The following is a 26,569-nucleotide window of genomic DNA, read 5'->3' as shown; positions in this document are numbered from 1 at the left end:
CCCCTCCCGTCCGGGGGTTGTGACAGCCCCTCCGCAGCGCTGTGCAGCTGCTGGGCTCCCGCATTGTTCTCCAAGTCCCCGCCGGGTCCCCGGGGACATCTGGTCTCGCCGCCAGCTGCCCACCGTGCCTGGCCATGTGCTGGCCCCGCTCCCGGACCCCGCGTCCCCCCAGGGCTCTGGAGCTGCGCAGGGACAGGGGGGTAACCAGGACGGGGGGTGACAGGAAGCTCCGCTCCTCGGGTCTCCCTGGCTGCCGGCCCCTGGACCGGTTTGCCCTGGGGCGCAGGAGAGTTTCATTCAGCCCATCCCAAAACTTTTTGTTTCTTCTTCTATTTAGCCTTTTTAATTGTGATTTCCTGCGGAGAGAATCCCTTGCTGGGCAGCATTCCCTCCGCTGGTGGCCTTGCTGCTGCAAATGTCATGGATGGGACATTTTCACCACATCAAACATTTTCTCCACAGCTCTTCTGAAATGAGGAATATTTCGAGACCAGCCTTTCCCTGCTGCATTTCCAGCTTTGGCTGCACACTGGGTGTGCGGGAGTGAGGGATGGGTGCTGGGATGGGTACAGGGTGTGCATGGACATGGGGATAGGTGCACACCTGCTTGATCCTGCAGCTCCTTTCAGCCCCTGGCAGGTGCTGGAAAAGCACCTGGTGTCTGTGGGGTGGTGGGATGTGGGGGTCCTGCAGAGCCCCTGAACCTGCAGCCGGGCAGAAAAATTCCCCTCCACCTCATCCCTGCCCCTGCAGAGCCCCGCTCTGCCTCCAGGTGTGCATCACTCCCGACCACGCGCCGCCATGGCCCTCATCCCCAACTGCCAGCGCCGCCGTGGACAACTGAGCCTTTATTGAGCTTTGTCGCCGCCGCCCCGCGGGACAGACGGTGCCCCGGGCGCGGGGGCTCCGGCACCGCGGTCACTGCTGGACCCTGCGGATGGACTGGACCTGGCCCGTCTGCGCGTGGGACCCCCACTCCCGCACGTGCTTGTACTCGCCCGCGGGGCTGTCGCTCTCCAGGAGGTACTGGAAGCCCCGGTACCCCGGGTACTGCGAGCAGACCCACCTGCGACAGAGCAGAGAGCGGCGGTGGCTCGAGGCTGGCGGAGCCCCCGCGCTGCGGGCGCATCCCGGCAGCTGCCAGAGCATCCTCGGCCCTGCTGGCGCCCCGGCGGTCCCGGCGGGCTGCAAGCCCCGGGTACTCACGCGCCGGAGCGGACAAGGAAGGAGCCCACGGTGCTGCTGCCCCAGCCCAGGGCGGGCAGCGAGGGGCAGTCGTCGCTCATCTCTGCCCGCTTGCCCTGGAAGTTCTCCTCCTCAAAGAGCATCAACCTGCTCCGTCCGTGGTCCTGCGGCCGAGACGGGCACGGCTTTGTCACTGCCACCCCGTCCGTGGCCAGTGGTGGGCTCCGGGGGTCGCCCCGCGGGGGGGAGCCGGGGCCGGGGCACTCACGGCGCAGGCGATGGGGCGGAAGGAGCACATCCTCTCCACGTGGTAGGCGTTGCTGCCGCTCCACGCCTCCCAGCACGGGTACTCGCCGCGCTCCAGCACGAACTGCTGCCCCTGGAAGCCGCAGTGCTCGAAGCCTGCCCACCTGCCGGGGCGGGAGGGGTGAGACCCCCGGGGTGCCCACCGCCCCACTCACGGCCGGGCTGTGCTCGCTGCGCCCGGCGGTGCCCACGGGAGGCAGCTCGGGTAGCAAAAGGCACTGGAGGCCTCCATCCTCCAACCCCCCTGCTATCCGTGGGGTCCCGCAGCACTGTGGGGTGGCAGTGCCCCGGGACCCCCACTCACGCCCCGCTCTCGATCTTGCAGGAGCGGACGGTGCTGAAGCCGTGCTCTGGGGTGCTGTAGCAGTCGGTGGTGAACTCGTGCTTCTTGCCCTGGAAGAAAGGCTCATCCCACACCACGATCTGGGGGGAATAGAGGGAGTCAGGGGGCTCTGGGGGTGCCAAGGCCCCGAGCAGATACTGCAGGCCCATTCCCAGGTGTTCACAGGGCACGGTGCTGGTCCTGCCCAGGCTCCCATACCTTCCAGAGACCGGAGGATTTCTTGCAGCGGTGGGTCATGGTGGTTCTGCCGGAGCACAGGGGACAGTTAAAGCTGCCTCTCTGCCCAGATGAAAATGACCTCAGGAGCCCTTGTTGTCCCCCTTCATGAGCAGTGTGGGGGACAACAAGAGGGTTGCTCCATGCTGGAGCAGATGAAGAGCTCTGTGGCTCTCCCTGCCCAGCTGGAGCTGCCACCAGGGCCATGTGGAGCAGCGGGCACCTGGCCCAGTGGGCACCTGGCCCTGGCAGACATCCCTGCCCGTGCCCAGGGAAACTCCTCCTCCCACTGGCAGCTCCCTGAGCCAAACCCGGTGCTGGCAGTCGGTGCAGGCAGGGCAGTGCTGAGCTGGGAGCACTGCAGAGGCGGCTGCGTGCCCACACTGAGCATCAACACCTGCCACAGCCAGGGACAGCCCCTGATCCCTCGATCCCCAATCCCCCACCACAGCTCCCGGTGCCGAGGAGAGGTCTAGCCCCAGGTCTTGGATGCTCCTTCACCTGCTCCCGCAGCTGCTCGCTCCCAGGCCCCAGCCACGGGCACGGGAGAGCTGCCCCAGGCTCCAGCGCTTACCTGGGGTGAGGCACTGGTGCCCAGGGAGGTGACATGTCCGGCAGCCTCTGGCTGGGTTTTTATAGCCTCCAGATAGAGACAGAGCCCAGGGGAGCATTACTGAAACCCCTAACTCAGCACATGGCAGGGAGGAGGGACCGGCCAGAACAAAGGCACCGTGTCAGAGACGCTGATGAGCCGGGACGTCGAGCTGGCCCACCAGGCACAGGCTCTGACCCCTGCCCCACAGCTCCAGAGCTGGGGCACCGCCCCCAGGCTCTGCCAGCGCTCCTGCCATGTGCCCTTCCTGGCGTGGGGCTGGGCTGGGGCCGTGTCCCAGCTCTGGCAGCGCTCCCCCTGCCCGCAGGCAGTGCTGCCTGCACTGGGGGCACGGGGAGGTTTCCTCACCCCTTTCTGGGAAGTAGGAGGAAGGACACGTCTCCACTTGCTCTCCCTGCAAGGGCAGAGCAGCTCTACCCTAAATCCAGGGCGGCTCCTTGCAGTCTGGGCACACCACAGCCATGGACACCATAAGAAGGAGGGACCAGGGGCATGGAAATTGGTGGTGGGGGGTTGAAAAGGCACAGGAGGGACTGGAGGTGCAGGTCATGACTTGGGAAGAGCTGCAGCAGCCTCACGCCTCTGTGTGCTGGAAAGACTCTGCTGCCACCACATTCTGGGGACCTAAACACCTTCCAGCTTTGCTCACAGTGACCTACACACCTCACAAATCACCCCGGGTGGTGCCAGGGCTCCAAAGGCTGGGCAGAGGCACCCACCCAGCCTGCCCCTCAGAGTGGGCAGCAGGCAATGGAGGCTCTTGACCCCAATAGGAAAACCCGTGCCCGCAGGGAGTGCTGTGTTTTGGGACAGACTTTGCTAGAAAACCACCAGGAGGCTGAACCACAGTTCCCCTCATGCAGCTGCAGCAGCTCTGTGAGCCCCGGGCACCCGGGAGCTCACAGCTGGGGAGGCTCAGCACAACCGGCTGCCCCAGGGCACAGCAGGGCTGCACGGGCTGTCCCTGCCACCTGCAACCCCAGCAAAAGCCCTCTTGGCACTGGCACAATTTGTCCCTGGCCTCTCACTGTGGCCTGAGCTAAACTCAGCTTATGCTGGCCACCAGTGACCAGTGACCACCACTCGCTGTCCACGCCATGTCCTGGCAGCAGGACATGGTCATTGGAGCCTGTGCCCCCACAGTGCCACTCAGTGCCAGGCAGGGATGCAGCAGCAGGAGTTCCGTGGGCAGCGGGACTCAGCAGGGCAGAACAGCCCCTCGTGCCCGTGCCCGCCACGGCCATGCTGTGCCAGCTCTGGCCTTCTGCTGCCAGGGCAGCTCTTTGCTGTGCTGGAATTGTGTCCTCAGGCTCACCCGTGCCCGGGAGGGATGCTGCAGTGAGGGCACACGGTCCATGGCAGGGCAAAGATTTTGTGTCTAGGGGGCTCAGGAATGGCCAAGGATCGATCCCTGCTGTCAGTCCTGCCACAGCACTGGCTCAGGGAAGCCCACGGGGATGCTGAGTGCTCAGTAAGGAGCAAAGCAGCCATCAGGAGCAGAGCTCAGCCCCTCCGAGCTGGTTTTCCAATGCCCAGGTTTAAAGGTGCTGGGGATTGGGAGGGGAAGCAGAATCAGGAGCAGGGGGAGGGTGAGACCTGCTGATTAATGCCCAGGAGGCACAGGGGAAGCAGCACAGGGAGAACACCCATTCTGGCTCTGGGAAGAAGAGAGGGCAGGTTAAATTAGAAATCTGGATAAAAACCATGGAAACGAGCACAAATTGAAATCATGAATCATAAAACACTGCTCAGTATCAAGGTGAGAACCAGACTGGGTCAGTGCTCAGGGTGACAGGGCAGCAGACCCCGCACCCAGCCATGTCACGGGCACAGCACACCTCCTGAAAAACCTCGGGAAAAGAAGGGATCAATACTTTCTTTTTGCTGGGGATTTTGTGCAATAGCCCAGAAGGTGCAGCTGGATCCCACCACTGCTGGGTGACACACGAGAGGAACAAAAGAGGAGGGCAGCACACGGGGCTCTGAGCCCTGTGCCCGCACACCCCCGGGTGAGGCACTGCTGGTGCTGGATGCTGCGGGAAGCTGCGGGTGCTGGACAGGGGTGTGGAGATGCAGAAGAGCTGATCAGAGGCTCAGAGGGATTCAGGGGAAGGTCCTCCCGAGGTGCCATGGGGTGGGGGAGATGTGGCACCAGAACTGCTGCAGGGACTGGTGGCAGTGCATCCCCAACGAGCCACCCCACAACCCTCCTGCACCCGTCAGACAGAGCTAATGCCCCAAAACCATGAGTGTGATGGTGGCAGAACCAGGGGTGGTACAGGGTGACCACAGCATGGGGAAAATGGGCTAAAAAGCAAAGGAAGAACCCTGCCAGTGAGCAGGGACATTCCCAAGGGAGAACAAACACTGTTTTCAGGCACTCAGGTGGTTCTGAAAGTGTCAGCTTCGATTACACATGCTTTGGGAAAAAAACCTAACTCCTGAAGCATTTCAGAACATTTCAGGTCTCGCTTTCTGGCATCTCCAGGGCAGCACTGCCAGTGCTTGCAGGCACGGAGTGATGTTCAAAGCAAGAGGTTCAGTGTTGGGAGGGGAGAAACGGGCACAGCGTGGCTGCCAGCCGGGCACGGCGGGGCTGCTGCACCCTCCGCGGTGGCAGCGGCACGGGAGCGGGGTGTCACCACGGGCCCGGGGCCTGGGCACCGGGCAGGGGAGGTGTTCCTGTGCCGGTGCCGGCGCCGGCCGGGCCGTGCCAGGGCTATATATGCCCTGCCGGGGCGGCCGCACGCGGGGCAGCGGGTGCGCTGCAAAGTGGCACGGTCAGGTCTTCTGTTGTGCCGGGGGCACAAAGGAAAGTGCTGGGTTCAGCGGCTGGGCACGGGGCCGGGGAGAGGCTTCCAGCTCGCCCAGCGCTTTGCAGGATGTGATGACTGGGCGGCCGCGCAGACACTGATGAGCTGGCAGTTCCTTTGTGCGCCCGCCCGGGGGTCTGCCCTTGCCAGGCTATAAAGTGGGGGCCTCGCGGCGCCCCGAAACACAAGCCCGCTCACTCCAACAAGAAGCAGCAGCTGCCCAGGTAAGAGGACAAAGTCCCCGGACACCGGGCTGCAGCCGGACCCGAGGTGGGGAGAGGGAAACTCAGGGTCTAAGCCGTGGCTACCACTGTGGTGGTCACGTCTGGGAGCACCTCTGTGCTCAGCATCCCACCGCCCTCCACTCCCCGGGGAGCTGCTGCTGACACTCACCTGTGGGGCCACAGCAGGGTGGGCCTCAGCAGACCAGGGCTGTCCCCTTCCAACCCCTCACACGCTGACCTGGTGCCCCCCGGGCTCCCAGGTGCACCCCGTGCGGGATGGCCCCGGTGCCTGGCACAGCATCAGGCCCCATTCGTGGGCACTCCTACAGTGCTGGGACCATGCTCAGGGCTCTCCTGACCGCAGAAGGAGAGTGTGGACTCCAGGACCTCCTGTGATCCCCCTGCCTGTGCCTGCTGGAGAACCTTCCAGCAGCTCCCCTCCCAGCCCTGCCCACCCACCCCATTGACAGTCCCCATCCAGATGTTACATTCCTGGGGTGGGTTGTGGGTGCCCACATCCATTCCTCCCTCTAACCTGCTGCTGGTGCCCTGCCACAGACTTGAGCCCACCACCGCGATGTCTGAGACCACAAAACCCGCTGCTCCCGGCCAGGCTGCGGATGACAAGGAGAAGGCAGCTCCTGCTCCAACTCCATCCCTTGACCCTGCTCCTGTCGCAAACAGCAAGGGCGAGGAGCCCTCCCCAGAAGCCTTCAGGGTAAGCCCTGTGGCTCCCCACGTGCAGGGACACGCTCCGGGCTGAGGGACAAGGGCAGCATCTCTGGGGCAGGAGGAGATTGTTCCAGGGGGAAGGGCTGTGGAAGTGTGGGAGATGTCATCCCTGCTCTGTCCCTCTGACAGCAGGCACGGGATTTGGGCAGCTGCTGCAGGAGGAGCAGTCTGAAGGTGCCTTGGCCAGGACAGCTTGTTGGGGACCACAGGCTTTGGAAGAGTTCTCTCCTGAGTTGTGGTGTCAGGGCTGGCTGCTGTCACCTGCTCCCTCTGGTCACTCCCTGCATGCAGGGGTCCTGTGGGGAGGTGGAGAGGACACTAGGGGTGACAGGGCGAGCACTGAAATGCCACAGTGATGCCAACATGCCACTGGGGCACTGCAGAAGGGCTGGCACAGGTGGGGCGAGTGATGCGAGGGCTCCGGTGACACCGTGCCAGGCTGAGAAGGCCACAGTGCAGACAGAGCACCTGGAGAAGCAGCTCCTTCCCACCAGTGTGGGCACCAGCAGCAGCAGAACCAGGTGCAGGATGAGGCCATCTTGGAGCAGGAACAGCTGTTGGAGGAAACCTTCCTGTGCTCAACCTGTGCTGGGCATGCCCGTGCACAGAGCCCAGCCGAGCATGGGCGGGCACCAGATCTGAGAAGCTGCAGGAAGGCTTGGAGAGCCAAGGGGGACACGTGGAGCAGTGGGCTCAGGCATGGCAGCTCACACAGCACCAGCCTGCCCTCCCTGAGCATGCCTGTCCTCATCCAACCTTTTCCTTGCACCTCCAGATTGTTGTCTTCGACCAGGAGAACTTCCAGGGCAGGCAGATGGAGTTCACCACCGAGTGCCTGAACCTGGCTGACCGTGGCTTCGACCGGGTGCGCAGCGTCATTGTCACCTCTGGACCGTAAGTGACCCCAGCCACGGAGGGCGTTGAGACCCTGGGGATGCTCCCGGCGGGTGGGGACACGGCCCTGGGGGCATTCTGGGCACAATGTGACGTTCAGGGGCATTTCCCTGCTGCCTGGGCAGAGCGCAGCAGGGCCAGCACAGGAGCAGAGAGGGCATCCCGGGTCTCCTTCGAGGAGGACAGGAGGGCCAGGATGGCTGGGAAGGATGTCAGGGCCACAGGCAAAGCAAAGGGCACCAGAGGCAAAGCCAAGGGCTGAGGAAACGTGTCCATAATTTCAGCCACCTGGAGCTGTCCATGGAATACAAGGGGCCTGCAGATTTTTGAGAAGTCAAGGTGAAATGAGGTGGGATCCTTGGACCAGGCAGGGACGGGCAGGGACAAGCACACGCCTGCACCCCGGCAGCCAAGCAGCAACAAGGGGGCTGGGCAGGCCTCAAAGCCGTGGGAACGGTTGACACAGGCAGGGACAAAAACTATCCCCAAAGCAGATAACTGAGCAGACAGATGATCTCCATGTTGAAAGAGCATCCCACCGTGCTGTGCCCAGCTAGAAACAGTGTTCCCAGGAATGCAGGGGGGCTGGTAGTGCTGTGGGGAGGATGCACAGGACATGGCTGGTCCTGACAGCATCCCTGATGGACCGGGAGTGACCTGGAATGACACCATGAGCACCGATGACTTTTTTATTAGGAACCCAGAATATCCAACTCTTCTTGAAACAAATGGGGGATGGAGCAGCCTGGAAGGAGCTCAGATATCAGACCTGGGAAACTGCACTAGACATAGAAAGGGTGAAACTGGGAGGAGAGAGAGAACTTGGGTGTCAATGGGGATCTTAGAAGCTTCTTGAGAGTCACCGATGGGACTCTGCACCCAAAAATGTGCTTAGGGAAAGATGAGAGCAAAACAACCAAGCTGTGCTTTAGCTTGAGGCTGTGCAGCCTGGGGTACCTGAACACATCTCCTGCCAGCAAGAAAACCCCTGCTGGTGTCTGCAGGAAGAGCTGTTCTGCAGGGAAAGGGGAAGCAGCAAATGCAGGACTGGTGTGGTGCCGGGGGCTTCTGGAGCCCCACACCCATGACATTCCCAGCACCGCAGCACCTCGTGGCTCTGCTGAAGAGGTGACATTGCAGCTGAGTGAGCCCCACTCCCGGCAGTGGGACGGGTGCCAGCGCTGGCTGGCGCTGGAGCAGTGAGGCGTGAGGGCATGCCAGGATTACACAGCCCAGGCAGGAGGGACAACAGAGTGCTGAGCTGACTCTGTGGGGTCACCAGCTGTGCAGGGGTCCTGCTGCTCCCCAGCTGAGGAAGAGGAGCACTGTTAGTGCTGGTGCCTGCTGCAGGATTGGACACTCACACGCCAGTGAGCTTCCAGCCAGGAGCCCATGGATCAGCGCTGGCTCTGCACAGGCCACAGTGCCTGGGCTGGGAGAAAGGTTGGAGCAGGGTGGTGGGGCCACAGCCTTTTTGGAGACCCCTCCACTGTCCCGCAAGATGGCTGAGCAGGAGGGGAACTGCTGGGTGGCACCTGACCTGCTCTTTGCCCACCTCTCTCCCCAGCTGGGTGGCCTATGAGCAGGCCAACATGCGTGGGGAGATGTTCATCCTGGAGAAGGGCGAGTACCCTCGCTGGGACACTTGGTCCAGCAGCTACCGGAGCGACTGCTTCATGTCCATGCGTCCCATCAAAATGGTGAGTGCTTGGGAGCAGAGAGCCCCGGTGGGGTCTGCCCAGGACTGGGCCGTGCTGCTCGATGCTTCACTGCAGCAAAGCTCCGGGGCTTCGGCCACACTGCCCAGCACCCTCCCTCTGTCTTCCCCAGGAGGCTGAGGACCACAAAATCTCCCTCTACGAGTCTGCTGACTTCAAGGGCAACAAGATGGAAATCCAGGAGGACGATGTGCCCAGCCTCTGGGCTTATGGCTTCTGCGACCGCGTGGGCAGCGTGCAGGTGCCCAGTGGAACGTAAGCTGGGCTGCAGTGGTGGCTGCCTCGTGCCAGGCTCCCTGTCCTCCCCAGCCGGCTGCCACAGGCTCTCAGGCATCCAGAAGATGCTGTATGGCCGGTTTTGGTGGCATGGCTGGTTTTGGTGGCATGGCTATTTCTGGTGGCATGGCTATTTCTAGTGGCATGGCTGTTTAGGGTGGCATGCCTGTTTCTAGTGGTGGGGCCCATCCCTCAGGGGTTGGTGGCCAACGCAGGAAGGCCCTGCGGGCCATCCAGGTGCCCACCAGCCGTGTGGCAGCTGCCTGGAGCGGCCGACCCCGCTCAGGTGCCCTGTGTTTGCTTTTCCCACAGCTGGGTCGGGTACCAGTACCCTGGCTACAGAGGCTACCAGTACCTGTTTGAGACCGGCGACTTCCGACACTGGAATGAGTGGTCTGCCTTCCAGCCCCAGATCCAGTCCATCCGCCGCATCCGGGATATGCAGTGGGACCAGAAGGGCACCTTTGTCACCCCCGACGCGCCCTCCGACTGAGCGTGCTGCCTGCTAGCTACGAGTCCCGGGCCCCGTGGGGCACCCCCGCCTCCCCTCGCGCTCGCCTGCCCAGCACTTTCCTTGTACATTGCACATTCCCTGGATGTACTCTACCTTGTGAGGCAAATTAAAAAAAAACCAGAAGATTAGAACTGCTCGGGGGTCGGTGGTGCATGAACGCGGCTCCGCTTGCCCGGGATGTGCCAGCCTTGCGCTGGAGCCGGGTGGGACACGGTGGAGGGGGGTTTTGCCAGGGAATTGGTCTCAGGCAGGAATTCCCCCCGCTGGGGCTGGGACACAGGAGACTCTCGGTGTGGGGGAAGGGGGTGGCAAAGGCCCTGTAGCCCGACCCCACCAGCCCCCGTGGGGACCCTGTCATCTGGGGGACTCAGGGTGCCCCGGGAGCCGCGGAATCAGGGCGGGCTCCTGGCTCTGTCCACACCTGAGGGATCGGAGGGCCGCGAGGGGTCCCGGGTCTCTGCCCGCGGGATCCACCTGGGCACTAATTAATAGCCAAAATTGCAGTCAATCAAAGATCAATTCACTTTCAAGTAGTGTTTTTTCCCCCCTCGGGTGCTGTCCCTCCCCACCGGGCACTTCTTTGCGGCCTCATTCCCCCTTTCCCATCCCGTTGCCTCCCGGCGGGGCACCTCGGGTGGCATTTCCCTGCGCTCCCACGCCGCTAATTACCGACGGCGGTGATTAATTACAGCGCCGGCAGTGACGGCGGCGCTGCCGAGCGCTGCACAGAGGCAGCAGCGGGACCGGGGCGGGGACCGGGGATAACGGTGAGGCCGCGGGCAGCGCGGCGCGGAGCGCTCCCGGCAACTCGCGGGGACGGCTGCGCGGCCACGGCCGGTACCGGCGCGGGCAGCAGCACCGGCACGGGCACGGGCAGGGACACGGGCTCGGGGTCGCTCCCGGGCTCGGTTCCCCCGGTGCCGCCCGGTGCCCGGCGCGCGCGGCGCACGCGCGGAGCGGCGGGCGGGGATCCCGGCCCCGCGTGCGCGTGACGTCGCCGCGTCTCGCGCCGCTCCGGGCCGGCGGCGGCCCCGGTGAGTGCGGGGGGCACCGGGGGCGGCGCGGGAACCGGCCCGGCCCGGGTACCGCGCCTGTATCCCTGCCGTTTGTCCCCCCGGCCGCGCCGGCTGGCAGGTGGCAGCGGCCGGGCTGCGCGGCGGGCGGTCCCTGCTACCGGCGGGCGCCGCCTGGTACCGGCTCGGGGCTCGGTGGGTGGCGCGGGCGAAGCGAACGGGGCGCGGAGCGGCGGAGGATGCTCGGTGCGCAGTGCGGGGGGGTGCGCGGTGCGCGGTGCTGGGGGTACCGGGCGGTGATGCGTGATCGGAACGGTGCTGGGTGTTCGGCGCTGGGGACGCAGAGCGGTGCTGGGGACGCAGAGCGGTGCTGGGGACACAGAGCGGTGCTGGGGACGCAGAGCGGTGCTGGGTGTGCGGTGCTGCGGACGCAGAGCGGTGCTGGGTGCTCGGTGTTCGGTGCAGGGTGCTCAGAGTAGCGCTGGGTACCCCGTACAGGATGCTCGGTGCAGGGTGCCCAGCGCAGGATGCTCAGTGCTCAGTTCAGAGAGTGGTGCTGGGTGCAGGGTGCTCAGTGCAGTGCAGGGTGTGCTGAGGTGGCCACAGGGTGCTCAGTGCACAGAACACAGTGCAGGATGCACGGCGGGTGGCACGAGGTGCTCAGCACAGGGTCCTCCTCGTACCTTTGTCCTCTCATTCTGCTCTTTGGCACACGGTCCCCTCTCCCAGCACCAAGCTGTGCCCCCATAACCTGAGCAGTGCCATACACAGAGGCACCCATGGGCTGGGGCTGTCTGTCTGTCTGTCTGTCTGTCTGTCTGTCCAGAGCTCAGCCAGGGTTGGGAGTGCCCTTCTATACCAGGATGAGTGTGGTGGCCTGGGCAGGGTGGGTGCCCAGTGAGAGGCTGCACCTGCGGGTCTCGGGCAGCGTCAGCCTCTGCTGAGGCTCAAGAGGTGTTGACAGCACCAAGGTCAGGGTGGCTGTAGGATGTGGGTCCCTTGTCAGGGGGTGCAGACGGGCTCCTGAGCAGCTGCCTTGGTACCTTGCAGCCCATGCAAAGCACTGGCACTCTCCTGGCAGTGCCCATCAGTTACTGTGCCCTGTGTGGCAGGGATGTGACATCCATGCTTTGTCCAGCTCAAGTTCCTTGGGACTCGTGGCTGGAGTTGCTGGCACCAGGGCCAGCAGCATGAGCTGGGCTGCCCTCCTGTGCAGGCAGGGGATGGTTTGCATCACAGAGGCCTTTGCTCTGTCCCTCTCTGTGTTTGTTTGCATGCTCGGGCTCTGTCCAAAAGTCATCTCACAGCTTGAAACCCCTTCAGACGCCTCCCTGTGCCAGGCCCCGCTGGCTGCTTGGACTCGGTTTTGGGAGGCGAGCCCCCCTCAGCACAGCCGTGCTGCTCCCTCCTGCCCAGGCACCGAGCAACGGTGAGTGGGGAGATCCAAGTGATTGGTGCCAACAGGTTTCCAGATTTGCCGTGTGTTTTGTGGGAATGCTGCAGGGTGCTCGTGGGGAGCTGTCAAGTGCTAATGCGGGCGCCTGCGAGTGGGGTTTGCCATCTCCTGCCAGTGGCAGCTGGTGCCCTGAGGCTGCTGCACGTGGCACCAGCTGTGCTGCAGAGCCCGAGGGGAGCCCAAGGTCTGTGCAGAGTCACATGAGGGAGGCAGCCCAGAATTTGGGGGACAGCAGCTGAACTGGGCACTGTGTGAGTCCTCCCCAGCATTGCCCACAGCAGCTGGCATTGGGGGGCTTCACTGCGAGGGGATGTGGCAGGCTGAGGCCTGGGGTCTCTGCAGGACACTGGTGGGCTCACCAGCATGGGCAGGCTCAAGCTACGGCCCTCCTCTGCCTGTAGGTTTTACAATCTGTATTAGTAATTTCTGTCGCTATTTTAAGGAGATTTTTCCAAAGGCAGTTTGCATTGCGGGTACGCTGAGCCTTTGGGGATGTGTGGGATGGCAAGAGCGCTGTTAAAACACGGGGACTGTCAAGAAGATTTTTGGAGAGAGAAAACAAACCCCCAGCAGGTGGTTTTATTTGGCACCGTGCAGATGCGCCTTGTGATGCCTTGAGGAACCTCAGCCTCATGCCTTGGCCGAGCACGTTTCCCTCCAGATTCCACAGGCAGCGGGCACACAGAACCTGGGAGAAGCTTGCCCTGGTATCGGCTGCCTGCTTTGGTTCACTCTGTTTTCCAAGCCCTGTCTGCCCGCAGAATTCCTGCAGGAATTCTCTCAAAGATTTCCCCTCTCAAGGCGAACGATGCCTTTTTGCCCCCTGTTTGTCCCCGGTCCGTGCTGTGGTGCCTCATGATGTGAGTGCAGGCAGGAGGTTGGCCCTGCCACAGGAGCCCCTTGTCCCCTCCCAGGGACATCAAACAAGAGCAGCAGCGGGGGTTGCTCAACGCGCAGCGCTCAGAAGTGAAGCAAGCAAGCGGCTGCTTCCCACGGCGCATTCCCAGGCAGTGACCCCGGACTGAGACTGGGGGCTCTGAAGGGGCTGAAGCATGCAGGTGCTTCTCCATGGAAAAATGGCCACGGGCACGCTGGCTCCGGAGCCACAGGCTGCTGTGCTGGGGTAGGGGAAGCTTTTCCAGCACTCCGGTTCCTGCTCGGTGCTGGGAGGGACCCTGTGGTGCGAGCAGCTGTTGCCGGCAGTGGCTGAGCTGCAAGGGGGGTGGGATAAACAGCCACCCCCTCTCGGGCAGCTGTGCTCACAGCTGGCTGCAGGCCAGCACTCAGGGCATGGGCACAGGCCTTGGTGGCCCAGCGTTTGTAGATGAAGGTGGCAGCAGAGGAGGAGCAGGGCTCCCAGCTGGGCTCGTGCAGACAGGAAGGCGCTCGGATGTGCCGTGCAGGGTGGTTTGGCTGACGAGGCAGCAGCTCGGAAGGAGCCGGTTCCGTTTCTTCCATCGGTGGTTTCACAAGGGCTTCATCCGTGCTAGGGCTGGGGAGTGGTCACTGCCTGTCCTTGCTGGGGCTGGGAGTGGGAGGCCACAAACACACGTTGCTGAAGAGGGTGCTGGTGCTTCCCAAAGTTTCTGGCTTTGTGGAGACGCCAAATGCTTGCCTTTATGGCATCCATTGTGCCGAGCATGGCTGGGCATTGCTGGAGATCCTGGGGCTTGTCTGTGCTCAGGACTGTGCTCCTGAGGGAGCTGCAGGAAACAGGACAAGAACGAGCAGAGGAGCTGGGGAAGATGGGGAGCAGTGTCCCCTCTCCCCTTCCTGCCTGCAGGGTGAGCAGTGGCACCTCCATCCTTGCTGCCCTGCCCTGCCCTCAGGCAGTGCCTCCAAGGCTGCTGCTGCTGCATGGGGAAATAAAACACTTTGATTTTGTTTCTTAAGCAAATTTGAGGTTTTGGGGTTTGTCTTGCAGAAACAATTTTTTATTTGCAGATCCTGATCTTTGTGCGTGGAAGAATGGAGCTTGTTGAGACTTAGGGTTTGGCGTGTGGATTGAGAAAATATTTTTTGAAGATACTTGGTGTTTTTTCTAGCAGTTCCTCTGACTTCTCTTCCTCTCTGTTGTATGGCAGGCTCTGACCACCCACATTCCTGCAAGGGAATATTTGTGCAGTTTTGTGAGGGAAGAGCTGTGTTTGCATCAAGCGTGGTGAGTGAACAGGGGGGTGCAACCCTCAGCTCCCCTCGCCCACTGCCCCTCCTGCCATGGGGATCCCCAGGACGTACTCTGGACAAGGGCTGAGAGTTGGAGGAACTTGATCAGAGGCATGGACAAGAATCATAGAATCGTCACAGAATCATGGAATGGTTTGGGTTGGAAGGGATCTTAAAGATCTTCTAGTTCCACCCCCCCTTCCATGGGCAGGGACACCTTCCGCTAGACCTGGTTGCTCAGAGCTCCATCCAGCCTGGCCTTGGACACTTCCAGGGATGGAGCAGCCACAGCATCCCTGGGCAAGAGGAGCTGGGGGAGAGCTCAGTGCTTTCCCAGAGCCCCATGCTCCAGCAGGACAGTGGAGTCACTGGTCAGGGCACAAGGGGAACCAGCGTGGGAGTGTCACCATCAGTGGACCTGTGCTGGCTTTGCCTTTGTCCCCCTGAGGCAGCAACTGCAGAGTAATTAAGAAAGGGTGACACTCTGTGGATTAATTAAAAGTCAGGAGCTCCCTCTGAAGTGCAGAGCTCGTGTCCCATTTCAGCACAAGCGTGTCTGACGTGCTGGAGCCCTGCTGCTGTGCAGGACACAGTGCCAGGTGCTGGGGAGTGGGTAGGTGCCTCCATCCCTGTGTCCTGCCAGCAGCCTTCCCCTTGGGCATTCCATAATTAATCTGCCACTCTGAGCTGAAGGCTGTGTCCCTGCGAGGTTGGCAGGGTGAATGCTGAGGTTTCCATCTCCCAACGATAAAATGTTGTCGCCGTGCTTGGAACGAGAGATGGGTGGAGGGGATTTACTGTAAATTGGTGGGATTTTTATTGTTTGAGGAACATTGTACCATTGAGCAGGATAATAAAATGTTTTGCTAATCATAACAGCCTTGAGGCGATAAACCAACAGTCTGTGCTGTGAAATGTCTGTGGATTCTCTGCTGATGTGATTTAGGGCCTGTTGGAGCTGGCTGGCACACAGTGCCCCTATCCCTGCCTGGGCTCTTTGGGATGCAGGGCAAGGATGCTCAGCTCTCAGGCTCTCACCTTGCAGGCTTTTCTGAGCCAGAAAGTGTTTGAAGCTGGCACACGCTTCCTTAATCCTCGGGGCAGAAGGTTCTGCTGGTTTATTTTTCTAGGTACTCAGCAGTGAGAATAAATTCCCGTTTGCCCCCTGAGCCTGTTGGGTGCTAAGATGCAGCTGGAGCAGCCTCTGTGTGGTTTGGGTGCTGAGGTGGCTGCTTGAACACTCATCCCTGAACTCTTTTGACTGTTATTTTTCCCTGGGATGATGGCAGTGGTGCAAGTGTAAACCACAGGGCTGTCAGTGCTGTTTGGGGATTTTCCAAGGGACACGGAACTCCAAAGTGCTCCAGACCCCAGGTGTTTTTGTTGGGATTGGTTCTGTTTTCACTGGAATTGTCCTCTGTTCCAGTGGATGCCCTGGGTTCATGACCTGCGGTGCAGCTTCAGTTTTAGTCACCAAACCAGTCCTGCTCTCAGTGGTGCTGCTCTCGCCACGTGGTGGCTGACAGCAGCTTCTTTTTTGTTGTGGGAGGTTTTTTTTTGAGTGCTGCAGCTTAATTTTCATATCTTCTCTCCAAGGCTTAGGGCCATGGCACACCTGCAGCAGAGGTAGGTGCAGAGCCCCTGTCCCACCACTGGGGAGGGTGGGTTGGACTCTGTTCCCACTGTCCCGTGGGATCGATCCCGGTCTGTGCAGTGCTGGGGTGGAGGAGCACGAGCTGGGGGTTGTGTAACAGAGCTGACGCTGCACTCGGTGACCACAGCCACCCCCGTGGTGCCTCTGTGTGCTCCTGGTGGAGATTGGGGCGGGCCCCATGCTCCATGCCCCATGCTCCATGCTCGCTGCATTCCTGTCCTGCTAAGAGAGATACCTGGGAAGTGTTTGGAAATGTGCTGTACAAGTTGCCAGCAGGAGCATGCAGGAGGAGCAGAGCTGCCATCAGCAGTGCCAGCGTTGGACTGAGCTCAGGTTGTGATGAAGCAGTAGCCCTCAGGCAAGCTGTGTTTATTTTTGTAAATGAACTGGAGATTATCAATTCAGTAATTAAATATTGCTGATTTGTAAAGATGTGAGTTGGATGTGTTGGGACATTTCTTGCTGACCACAGTTTCTGCTGCTGTTCCGCCACAAGGGCGCCTGCAGATCCTCATCCTTTTATTAAGCACCAACAAATTGAGCTCAAATTTTCCAGGCCACACCTACGTCTTCTGGGGAGGCTACGCTTAATGACAATCATTTCTGGGAATGGTTTAAAGAAAAATACAGCTTTTGATCATATGGGGCTTCTCATAGAAACTGTTTCTGTGGTTGTTTGTAACACTTTAACAAATGGTGTTTCCTCACTGCTGAGGGTGCTGTGCTGGCACAGGGGCTGTCCCGGGGGTGGGTTTTACCCGTTCCCAGCGCAGGTGCCAAGGTCAGGGCTTTCCCTCAGGGGTTTTGGTCGGGGTTTCAGTCAGAGCTGTTGGAGCCCAGCTGGTGGTGACGCCCTGCACAGCATCAGGAAGGAAGTCACAAACAAGTGCGTGTCTGTGTGTCTGTCCGTGTGTCTGTGCCCAGGCAGGAGCTGGAGCTGTTTCCAGAGCAGGGTGAGTCGGGTGGGCTGTTGAACCACCTCTGTCCCTGCACCTCAGCACTCGGGGCACTGCAGAAGCACATCCAGGGATGCAGCTGCTGCTCCGTGGAGCTGCAGCCTGGTCTGGAGCTGGAATCCTGTAGTCCATGGAGGCCAGGCTGAGCAGGAAGCCTCGCAGGGAAGCGCCTGCACTGCAGATAAGCCCTTGTAGAGTTCCTGCTGGGTGGAGTTTCCCTCTGGTTCCTCCTTAGTGCTGAGGTGGAGGGGCTGGTGACACTTGATGGCAGGAGAGGAGACTGGAATAGCCATCAGTGTCACTACTGGAAATGTTCTCAGGAACATCCTGCGAGGCCAGGACCTGCTGTGCAGCCAGGGGGAGCTGACTGGGAATGTCCCAGCAGCAGTGACCCCATCATGGTCCCATGTCCATGCTGTGATCATGGGAGCAGAGTGACATCTGGTGATCCGCCAGGTCTTGGCTCCTCAGGGTGCTCTGCTGCAGCTCCATGTCCCAGACTGTCCCCAGGATGCTCTGTGCTTGCAGGAGGGCTTCAGCCAAAGCTCCTGTGCTCCCTGGCATGGAGCAGTCCTTGTGGGAAATCCAGTGTCCAGGGGTTTGGTTTCATGCTGTACAGGACTGGTGCTGCTGCCTTGGCAGGTGGTGAGGCTGGAGAGAGCTTTGTTCCTTGGGCTGGAGCCAGGAGGAACTGCCAGGCCTGCAGGTTGGGGGCTCTGGTCATAGTGTCACATGTGCCTGATTTCAGCATTTCCAGCAGGCGAGTGTGGAGCTGCTTCCTCTGGTCAAGGCTGTTGTGCCGGTCGGTGTGTGCTGGAATTGTGCCCAGTTGGATCGTCATCCCCTGAGCTTTAAACATCCAGGCTGCTCGGGTCCCCCTGAGGCCTCTTCTTTCCAGGAGGCTGCATTTCCTAAAAGCACAGCTGCCCTGCTGCTTCCCTCGGGTGTGCTGGCTTGGCTGTGCTCTGTGAACAGTCTCAAGGCAGGTGTGCCAAGTCCAGCTGCCAGCGGTGACCATGAGCTGGGAACACCAGCTCCAGCAGGAACACCTTTCCCTGGGGCTCACTGGAGGCTGTGGAGAGGAGGGAAGGTGCTGAGGAGGAGAGCAGATGCGTGTGCTGAATAAACAAATCAACACTGTGGCTTCTCTTCCCCATCAGGTGTTTTGGTGGCCACGGGTTCAGCATGAAGCTCAACTAGCAGCACAATGACCGTACGGGGAAAAGGTAAGAGCAAGCAGCTGGATGTGTGGTTCCCCTGGGATGCTGGGTGGCTGCTGCACATCTGTCTGATGATGTTGCACATCTGTCCACACCACCACTGTGCCCTGTTGATCCTGTCTTGCTTTCACAAGCTGGCATGACACAGTGTCAGCCTTGCTCATGCTCAAGTCCCATCAGCATGGGAATAGGGAAGACTTGCTGCCTGTAGACCTCTTGTCACTCTGCTGTCACTTCCCCACTGGTTCCCATTCTACCCCATGCTCTGGGTGGCAGCCTTGCCCTGATGCAGGCCAGGGACAGAGCCCCTGGCCCTGTGTCACATCCCTGTCCTGCCATGTCCAAGCTGCACTCAGGGGCTTCAGTGCTGGATTGCTGCTGGCACTTTGCTTTCTGCTCCCATGTCACCATTCCCTGCCAGAGTAGCCTCTGGGAGCTCCCTAATTTCTGCTGGAGTGGGAAGCTCTCAGAGCCAGCTTGGGCATCTGAAAGGGTGTTATCTCTGGAAGGGCTGTCTCTGCTCAGACAGCCCTGCACCTAATTACACCATGATTCCAGCACAGTGTCTACTGGGGAGGAAATGACCCATCCCTCTTCCCTCACAGACTAATGAGGCCCATAAATTTTAGGAAATTCTCAGTGGAGAATTGCACAAAAGAGCTGAGAACCAGCTGGGCCGTTTGCGGTTGCCCCCGGCCCGCAGCCAGACACGCTCTGGGTGTTGTTCAGCCCTCCCAGCACTTTGGGGTGATCCCAGGGTGATCCCAACAGAGAGGTTTGTCCCATTCCAGCCCCTCCAGGGCCAGGGCCTGCCGTGCAGGGGCAGAGCCAGAGTCCAGAGCTCAGCACTGGGGAGAAGCCGTGCTCCTGTGAGCACCTGCCTTTCCCACTCCCCACACGGAGTGGGAGCTTCCCATGCTGGTGGCGTTGCGGGGGAGCAGTGGGGGTTGTGTCCCTGCCTGCTGGACAGGCAGGGTAGTCCCCAGGGACTCACAGATTTCCAGGATCATTCAGGCTGGAAAAGCCCTCCCAGACCATCCAGGCTGAGTCCAACCTGTCCCCACCTTGTCACCAGCTCAGAGCACTGAGTGCCGCGTCCAGGTGTTCCATGGACACCTCCAGGGATGGGGACGCCACCACCTCCCTGGGCAGCCTCTCCCAAGGCCTGACCTCTCTTTCCATGGGGAAATTCCCCCTGATGTCCAACCTGAACCTCCCCTGGCACAGCAGGCAGCCCCATCGAACACAATATGAGAGTGCCTTTGTTCCCTCCGCAGCTCAGCTGGAGCTGCTGGAGCATCTCAGTGGGCACTGCTCCCTGTCAGCTGGTTCTCCTGGAGAACAGAGCACTTCTGTGCTCCAGCCTCCTTTCATGATGCAGCCTTTGCTGCTAATTAGCCTGTCTTGGTCTGCATCGCCCTAATTATTCCAGTTGGCCTTAAATCCTGCCTGCTCCTCTGCCATTCATTGAAATGGGTCTTGTGGCATTTGCAATTATTTTGGGGTGAGCATTTGAATATATTTACATGACAGAAACAGATGAAGAGAGCAGGAAGGAGCAGCACTTGTCTTGTTAATGGCTCTGACTCTGCTTGGTGCTGCAAAAATGCCAGAGCTGTTGGGTGTCCCTCTGATCTACATCCCAACAAATCCACCCACTTTATCTCATACCTGGGGATGCGGCTGAGGCTGTTTAGCTTCAGGTATGTTACCAAGCAGCTGGTCAGGGTGGACCAGGGAGTAAAGAGCCACAAAAATACTTTTGGTGGTGATGTTGTTGTGCTGCTGGGATGGGGGAGGGCATCCCTGGGCTGGCAGAGAGGCACTGCCTGGGCAGGGGTGGATAAAAGCCGGTGGGTGGATGGGAGCAGACCAGGATGGTGGAGTGGAATGTCAGGGACTGGAAGCGGGGAGCAGAGCGGGTCCCTGAGTGCCTGGCAGGAGAAGCAGGAAAGCTGCCCAGCTCCAGGCTCTCTCCTGCCTGCTCCTTGCTCTGCATGGACTGCTGCACAATGTGTTCCTTCGTGGAGGGGAGAAAACACTTTTCTGGAGTAGCTCTTTGGCCTGTCAGCAAAACAGAATCCATGGACGGCCCGTTCCTTCCACTCCATTCAGCTCCTGCCCCAGCCACATAATCACAAAGAACTGGAAATCCCGGGGTGAGCCCAGGGGAGGATTGCAAAACCTGCACTCGCAACTGGGGCGGACGGGGGGGAGGGGGTGGGAAGCGGTGCCAGCATTCCCGGGAGTCCCTCCGGGCACGCAGCTGAGCTGGGCACTTGTAGAAGCTGCAGCCTTCCTGCTGGATGTCCTGCCGAGCCGTGGAAAACCCCAAAAAGTCTCGGTGCCAGATGAAGTTTCACGGATTTCTCCGTCAGGTCAGTTTCCAAGGCAGGGCAGGGTGGTGAACGCTGCGTGTGGCTGTTCACTCTCAGATGGTTGAATTTCTCAGTGTTTCATTCTAACGGTTTCTCCTGACTCAGACCCTTAAAGCTGGCATGAGAGGCTTTTGTTTTTCTCTTATTTCAGCTTCCCCCTCCCCTGTGACCGCAGGGTTAAACTAAACAAAATGTAGGGAGGATGCAGGTGGCTGAGAGGTGAGCGGTGCTGGAGTGCTGACTTGGGTTTGGGAGGAAAAACCTCAGTTTGGGTCTGGGCTTCATCTGGGATGGAACAGGCTCTCTGTAAAGATTTTGTTTTAAGGAGTCCCTGAGTACACAGGGCGCCTCCTCTCCAAAACGTTCCTGGAGCTTTGCTCCAGCTGTAACCTGTGTTTCTGGGAGCACAAACAGTGCAGAAATTCTCTCTTTGGGTGTGCACTGAGACAGACTTTAATTACCTGCTGGGTGTAGGGCACCAAGCCTGGGAGGTGCTGATAAGTGAAGGAGGTGCTGATAAGTGAAGGAGGTGATGAAATCTGGGATGGTGTCAGCATCCCATCAGAGCAGGGCTGGCCCCGCTGCTCTGACAGTGCTGTTCTCTTGCAGATGCCCGTGGGGTTGGACACTCGCTAGCGGAGAGCTGAAGCCCCCAGCCTGTGCCCAGGAGAGCAGGATGCGGGTCACCACGCGCAGGGTGCTGCTGCTGGTGGGCTCGGTGGCGGCCCTGATGGTGACCCTGCACCTCGGGCAGCAGGTCCTGGAGTGCCAGCAGGTCCTGAGCGAGAGGAGGCACAGGCTGATGAGGCCGGAGAACGAGGAGCTGGTGATGGTGGACGCCAACCACGTGGAGTACCGGTACAGCAAGGACATGCCCCTGATCTTCATCGGCGGCGTCCCCCGCAGCGGCACCACGCTGATGAGGGCCATGCTGGATGCCCACCCCGAGGTGCGCTGCGGGGAGGAGACCCGCATCATCCCCCGCGTGCTGGCCATGCGCCAGGCCTGGTCCAAGTCCGGCCGCGAGAAGATGCGCCTGGACGAGGCGGGGGTGACGGACCAGGTGCTGGACGCGGCCATGCAGGCCTTCATCCTGGAAGTGATCGCCAAGCACGGCGAGCCCGCCAGGTACCTGTGCAACAAGGACCCCTTCACGCTCAAGTCCTCCGTGTACCTGTCCCGGCTGTTCCCCAACTCCAAGTTCCTGCTGATGGTGCGGGACGGGCGCGCCTCGGTGCACTCCATGATCACGCGCAAGGTGACGATCGCCGGCTTCGACCTGAACAGCTACCGGGACTGCCTGACCAAGTGGAACAAGGCCATCGAGGTGATGTATTCCCAGTGCCTGGAGATCGGCCGCGCCCGCTGCCTGCCCGTCTACTACGAGCAGCTGGTGCTGCACCCCGAGCAGTCCATGCACAACATCATGAGGTTCCTGGACATCTCCTGGAGCGACACGGTGCTGCACCACGAGGAGCTCATCGGGAAGCCCGGTGGGGTGTCCCTTTCCAAGTGAGTCTCGGCTCCTTCCTCAGCTTTTTGAGGAGTATTTTCATTGCACAAAGCAGGCTGAAACTGGGGACAGAGCCACGTTGCTGGTGTTTGCGTGTGATTTTGGGGCAGGAGGGACAGCACGTTGTACTGCAGTGGGGTTTGTGTTCCTGAGTAAGAGATGGCTTTAATGCTCCCAAGCTGTTGTACTCCACAGAACAGCTTGTCAAGCAAGGATTTCAGGAGCAGGTGACTGTTTAATCTCTCTTGACACTGCAGAAATTATTTCAGTCTCTAATTTGCAAAGAACTGCTTACTCTGAAACGTGAGCTCTTTAATGCCTCTTTCTCCACCGTCCTCAGATGCCTCTTTGGTGTGATGAGTTGTGCTGCTAATGATGATGAGCTGTAGTTCTTGCCAGGTCTGGGGTTGGTATTGCAGAATAAAAGCAATACCTGCTCAGTGGAGGCACACCCAGCACTCTCTCCTGCCCTCTCCGTGTGTGGGGGGTGTTTGCCTTCTCCCACTTTCTTTTCCTCTTTTAATGCTGTTTCTTTTCTAAATGGAGGCTTAAGTCAGGCTTAGCAAAATTTAATCAGCCATGTAAGGGAATTATCCAAGTTTCTGTATCAGTTGCTGGTGCCCCGGTGGTGAGGGCACAGGAGCCACGGGGGATGTGCAGCTGCTCCAGTTTTCCAGGATGCCCTGGGAGTGCAGCCAGCTCTACTTCCCTGTTTGCTCAGAGTAAATTGGTCCAGGCTGCTTAGATCAGGTTTTGAATATTCATAGGGGTCACTGATCTATGCTACAGCCCACACATTGTTTTCCTCTGATAAGCAGAGGTGTCCTGGTGAAACCCCCTGTCCCAGTGCAGGATGGATCCCTCCTGTAGGAAAAGAAGAAGCAGCCTCAAGTTATGCCAGAGGAGGTTTAGGTTGGATAAAAAAGAAAATTCCTTCCCTGAAAGGGTAATTAAGCATTGGAACAGAGCAGTGGTAGAGTCACTATCCCTGAAGGAATTTAAAAGCTGTGTGGATGTGGCAGCTGGGGAAATGTGTCAGTGGTAGCCTCAGCAGTGTTGGGGGAATGGTTGGACTCACTCGTCTTAGAGGGCTTTTCCAGCCTTAATGATTCCATGACTCTAAACAGGAGGACCCAGCCTCTGGGGCTGTGGAACCCCCTGCCAGGGTCTGCTTCCCCAGAGCAGGGCTGTGAGGGACAGAAGCTGTGGCTACCCCATCCAAGGAAGTGCCCAAGGCCAGGTGGGAGAGGATTTGGAGCAACCTGGGATAGTGGAAGGTGTCTGTGCCCATGGCAGGGAGTGGGATGGGATTTAAGATCCCATCCTGTGGTTCAGTGTGGAGGTGGCTGCGAGCTGTGTGTGAGCCCGGCACGTGCATGAAATCCAACCATTGTGTCTTTTGTTTTTGTCCTCTATTTCCCCCAGGATAGAGAGGTCAACAGACCAGGTGATCAAGCCGGTGAACATGGAGGCGTTATCCAAATGGATCGGGCACATCCCGGGGGATGTGCTGCAGGACATGGCCCACATCGCCCCCATGCTCGCCAGGCTCGGCTACGACCCCTACGCCAACCCCCCCAACTACGGCCACCCCGACCCCCTGGTTGTCAACAACACGCACAGGGTGAGTGGCACTGCCATGGAGGGGACAGGCCAGGGGCTCACAGAGCCCTTGGAGCAAGGGAAGCTCCTGAACCGGATCGGGATGGAGCAGGGGGGAAACAGACTGACACAGGGAAAACAGAATCACAGAATTCCAGTCATTCCGGTTGGGAAAGGCCTCCCAGGACCATCGAGTCCAACCTGTGCCTGATCCCCACCTTGTCACCAGCCCAGAGCACTGAGTGACACATGGAACACGTTCCTTGGGCACCTCCAGGGATGGGGATTCCAAACCTCCCTGGGCAGCCCCTTCCAAAGCCTGACCACTCGTTCTATGAGGAAATTCCTGCTGCTGTCCAACCTGACCCTCCCCTGGCACAGCTTGATGCAGTTTCCTCTCCTCCTGTCCCTGTTCCCTGGGAGCAGAGCCTGACCTCCCCCCCCAGCTGTCCCCTCCTGTCAGGGAGTTGAGCAGAGCCAGAAGGTCCCTCCTGAGCCTCCTTTTCTCCAGGCTGAGCCCCTTTCCCAGCTCCCTCAGCCCCTCCTGGGGCTCCAGACCCTTCCCCAGCTCTGTTCCCTTCTCTGGACACGCTCCAGCCCCTCCATATCTGTTGTGGAGAGAGGGGACCAGAGCAGGACAGAGCACTCAAGGTGCAACCTTTTCCCTGGGAAGGCTGGGAATGGCTGACAGCAGTGACCCAGAGGTGATTCCACTGCCCCAGGGGGTCACTCCAGGTTCTCTTTCCCACAGGTTTTAAAGGGGGATTATAAAACACCGGCCAATCTCAAAGGTCACCTGCAGGTAAGAGCCGGGCGTACCCTGAGGGTTTGGGGGTTTGGGACACACCAGGGTACCTGGTCCCTGCTCCCTTTCCTGAGGAATGCTGGCTCAGAGCTGACCCTTCTCTTTTGGGGCACTTCCAGGTGACTCAGAACACGTCATCTTCTCACTAAGAAAATTAATGATTTCCAGGTAAGACCCTGTTTACTTAATTTTGGGATTTGGGCAAATCCTGCGTTGCTCCAGGACCAGCACTTGGTTTGTGTGATTTCTGTGGATCTGCTGGGGTTCCAGGCACACTCTGGGGATCCTTCACAGCGCCTCAGATCTTCCCACACAATGCTGCTGTGTGGGACCATTTGTAAGAAATTCTTTTCCTGAGCTCTGGGAACAGGATTAAAGCTGCAAAATGAAACTCAGCCGCCTGGGAGGGTTATTGCAGCCCGTCCCTGCAGGCAGCAGGGACACATGGAATGTGTGGATGAGCTGAGCTGCTCCCCAGCTGCCTCCAAAGACGTGCCATGGACCTGAAGAAGGGGATAGAAAACAAAGGAAAACATGATGGAAAACAAAGCTGCTGCCTTGGGCTGCTGCTCCAGAGACAACTGTTGAAGTGTTGGATGTTCTTCCTCCATGCTAAAGCATAAAATACCATTCTTGGTATTAAAACTGATCCTTTAAGAGCAAGTTTCTGTCTACAAGCAGATGGTTGGGCTAGAAGAAGATCAGAAGCAGAGGGAAGATCAGGAACTGTGTGTCCCCTTGTCCTGGGCTGAGAATTGGTTCCTTTCTGGCCATTTTTTTGTGTCATCTTTAAACCCTCAGTCAGGCATTGCTGTGCTAGTCTGAGGGGATCCTGTTCCTTACGGGGTCCTGCCCCTGAGGGGATCCTATCCCTAAGGGGATGCTGCCCCTGAGGGGATCCTATTCCTGAAAGGATCCTGCCCCTGAGGGGATCCTATCCCTGAGGGGATGCTGCCCATGAGGATCCTGCCCCTGAGGGGATCCTGCCCCTGAGGAGATCCTATTCCTGAGGGGATCCTGCCCATGAGGGGTTCCTATTCCTGAGGGGATCCTGCCCCTGAGGAGATCCTATTCCTGAGGGGATCCTGCCCATGAGGGGATCCTGCCCATGAGGGGAGGGGATCCCGCTCCTGAGGGCATCTTGCTCCCAAGAGGATCCTGTCCCTGAGGAGATCCTGCTCTGAAAGGATCCTCTTCCTTAGGGGATCCTTCCCCCCGAGGGAATCCTGCTCCTGAGGGGATCCTGCTCCTGAGGGAATCCTGCTCCTGAGGGGATCCTCCCCCTGAGGTTCTGTGTTTTGTCTCTTCCAGAACACTGCCAGTGGGCTGTTGTTGCCCGAGAAGGAAGAGTGTGCAGTGGGCCCGTGGAAATCTGTTCTCCAAGCATATTGCTTGCTCCTACTGTTGCCAAATGACTGCGCTCCAGGAATGTATTTGCATTTATTTGCAAAGGCCAAACGTGCTCCACGGCGGGAGCGTCCGGCCCGTCCCAGCGCCCCGTGGGGAATGCAGCTGTGGAAACCTGGGCCCGGGCGGATGGAGGAGATTCCCCGTGCCGTGCCTGGAGGATTCCGTACCTGGCGTTTGTGTCTCGTGATCCCGTTCCCCGTTCCCGGTGTGGGGAACAGCCCTCCCATCCCTGCTGTTCCGTATTCCTGGGATCGGGAAGAGCCACCCTGGTCCTGCTGTTTCCAATTCCCAGGGTCAGGAACAGCCCCCTGGCCCTGCAGAGCCTTTGTGGTGCGTGTGCCCTCCCCCCCACCGCCTCCCTGACCCTGCAGAGGCTATTGCAGAGTTAATATATACCCCCCCCACCCCAACCCCTGGTGTCGAACACCATTAAAGTGTTGATTTGATATTTAATATTTTAATTATTAATCGCGCGGGCTCCTCCCCCTGTACCCCGCCGGGCCACAGGGCGGCGCTACCTGCGCGGCCGCTCCGCTCCTGGCGACTCCATGGTTTGGGGGGA

The 26,569-nt window shown here is 59.7% G+C and overlaps 3 protein-coding genes across 8 annotated transcripts; 2 read left to right on the top strand and 1 right to left on the bottom strand.

Moving 5' to 3' along the window:
* Positions 1 to 918: 918 nt before the first annotated feature.
* Positions 919 to 2,071, bottom strand: CRYBA4 (crystallin beta A4). Its single transcript, XM_053993866.1, has 5 exons — positions 2,033 to 2,071; positions 1,796 to 1,914; positions 1,454 to 1,595; positions 1,207 to 1,349; positions 919 to 1,066 (listed from the first exon to the last, which is right to left on the bottom strand). The coding sequence occupies exons 1-5, from the start codon at positions 2,069 to 2,071 to the stop codon at positions 919 to 921; spliced, it is 591 nt and encodes a 196-aa protein (XP_053849841.1).
* Positions 2,072 to 5,671: 3,600 nt separating this feature from the next.
* Positions 5,672 to 10,587, top strand: CRYBB1 (crystallin beta B1). Its single transcript, XM_053993865.1, has 6 exons — positions 5,672 to 5,700; positions 6,259 to 6,418; positions 7,208 to 7,326; positions 8,894 to 9,026; positions 9,157 to 9,299; positions 9,633 to 10,587. The coding sequence occupies exons 2-6, from the start codon at positions 6,278 to 6,280 to the stop codon at positions 9,811 to 9,813; spliced, it is 717 nt and encodes a 238-aa protein (XP_053849840.1). The 5' UTR covers positions 5,672 to 5,700; positions 6,259 to 6,277; the 3' UTR covers positions 9,814 to 10,587.
* Positions 10,588 to 10,784: 197 nt separating this feature from the next.
* Positions 10,785 to 26,453, top strand: TPST2 (tyrosylprotein sulfotransferase 2). 6 transcript variants are annotated; one of them, XM_053993862.1, is made up of 8 exons: positions 12,130 to 12,276; positions 18,240 to 18,305; positions 20,585 to 20,677; positions 21,287 to 22,189; positions 23,616 to 23,814; positions 24,544 to 24,594; positions 24,717 to 24,765; positions 25,909 to 26,453. In XM_053993862.1, exons 4-7 carry the CDS (start codon positions 21,354 to 21,356, stop codon positions 24,744 to 24,746), a joined length of 1,116 nt encoding a protein of 371 aa, XP_053849837.1. In that variant the 5' UTR covers positions 12,130 to 12,276; positions 18,240 to 18,305; positions 20,585 to 20,677; positions 21,287 to 21,353; the 3' UTR covers positions 24,747 to 24,765; positions 25,909 to 26,453. The 6 variants fall into 6 exon arrangements, with proteins under 6 accessions (XP_053849833.1, XP_053849836.1, XP_053849837.1 ...); XM_053993864.1 differs by lacking the exon at positions 12,130 to 12,276 and adding an exon at positions 14,388 to 14,464; XM_053993858.1 differs by lacking the exons at positions 12,130 to 12,276; positions 20,585 to 20,677 and adding an exon at positions 10,785 to 10,868.
* Positions 26,454 to 26,569: the final 116 nt, after the last annotated feature.

The sequence above is a fragment of the Vidua macroura genome, chromosome 18, assembly GCF_024509145.1.
Source record: "Vidua macroura isolate BioBank_ID:100142 chromosome 18, ASM2450914v1, whole genome shotgun sequence".
Lineage (NCBI taxonomy): Eukaryota > Metazoa > Chordata > Aves > Passeriformes > Viduidae > Vidua > Vidua macroura.
This window is presented reverse-complemented; position numbering and strand designations above follow the sequence as displayed.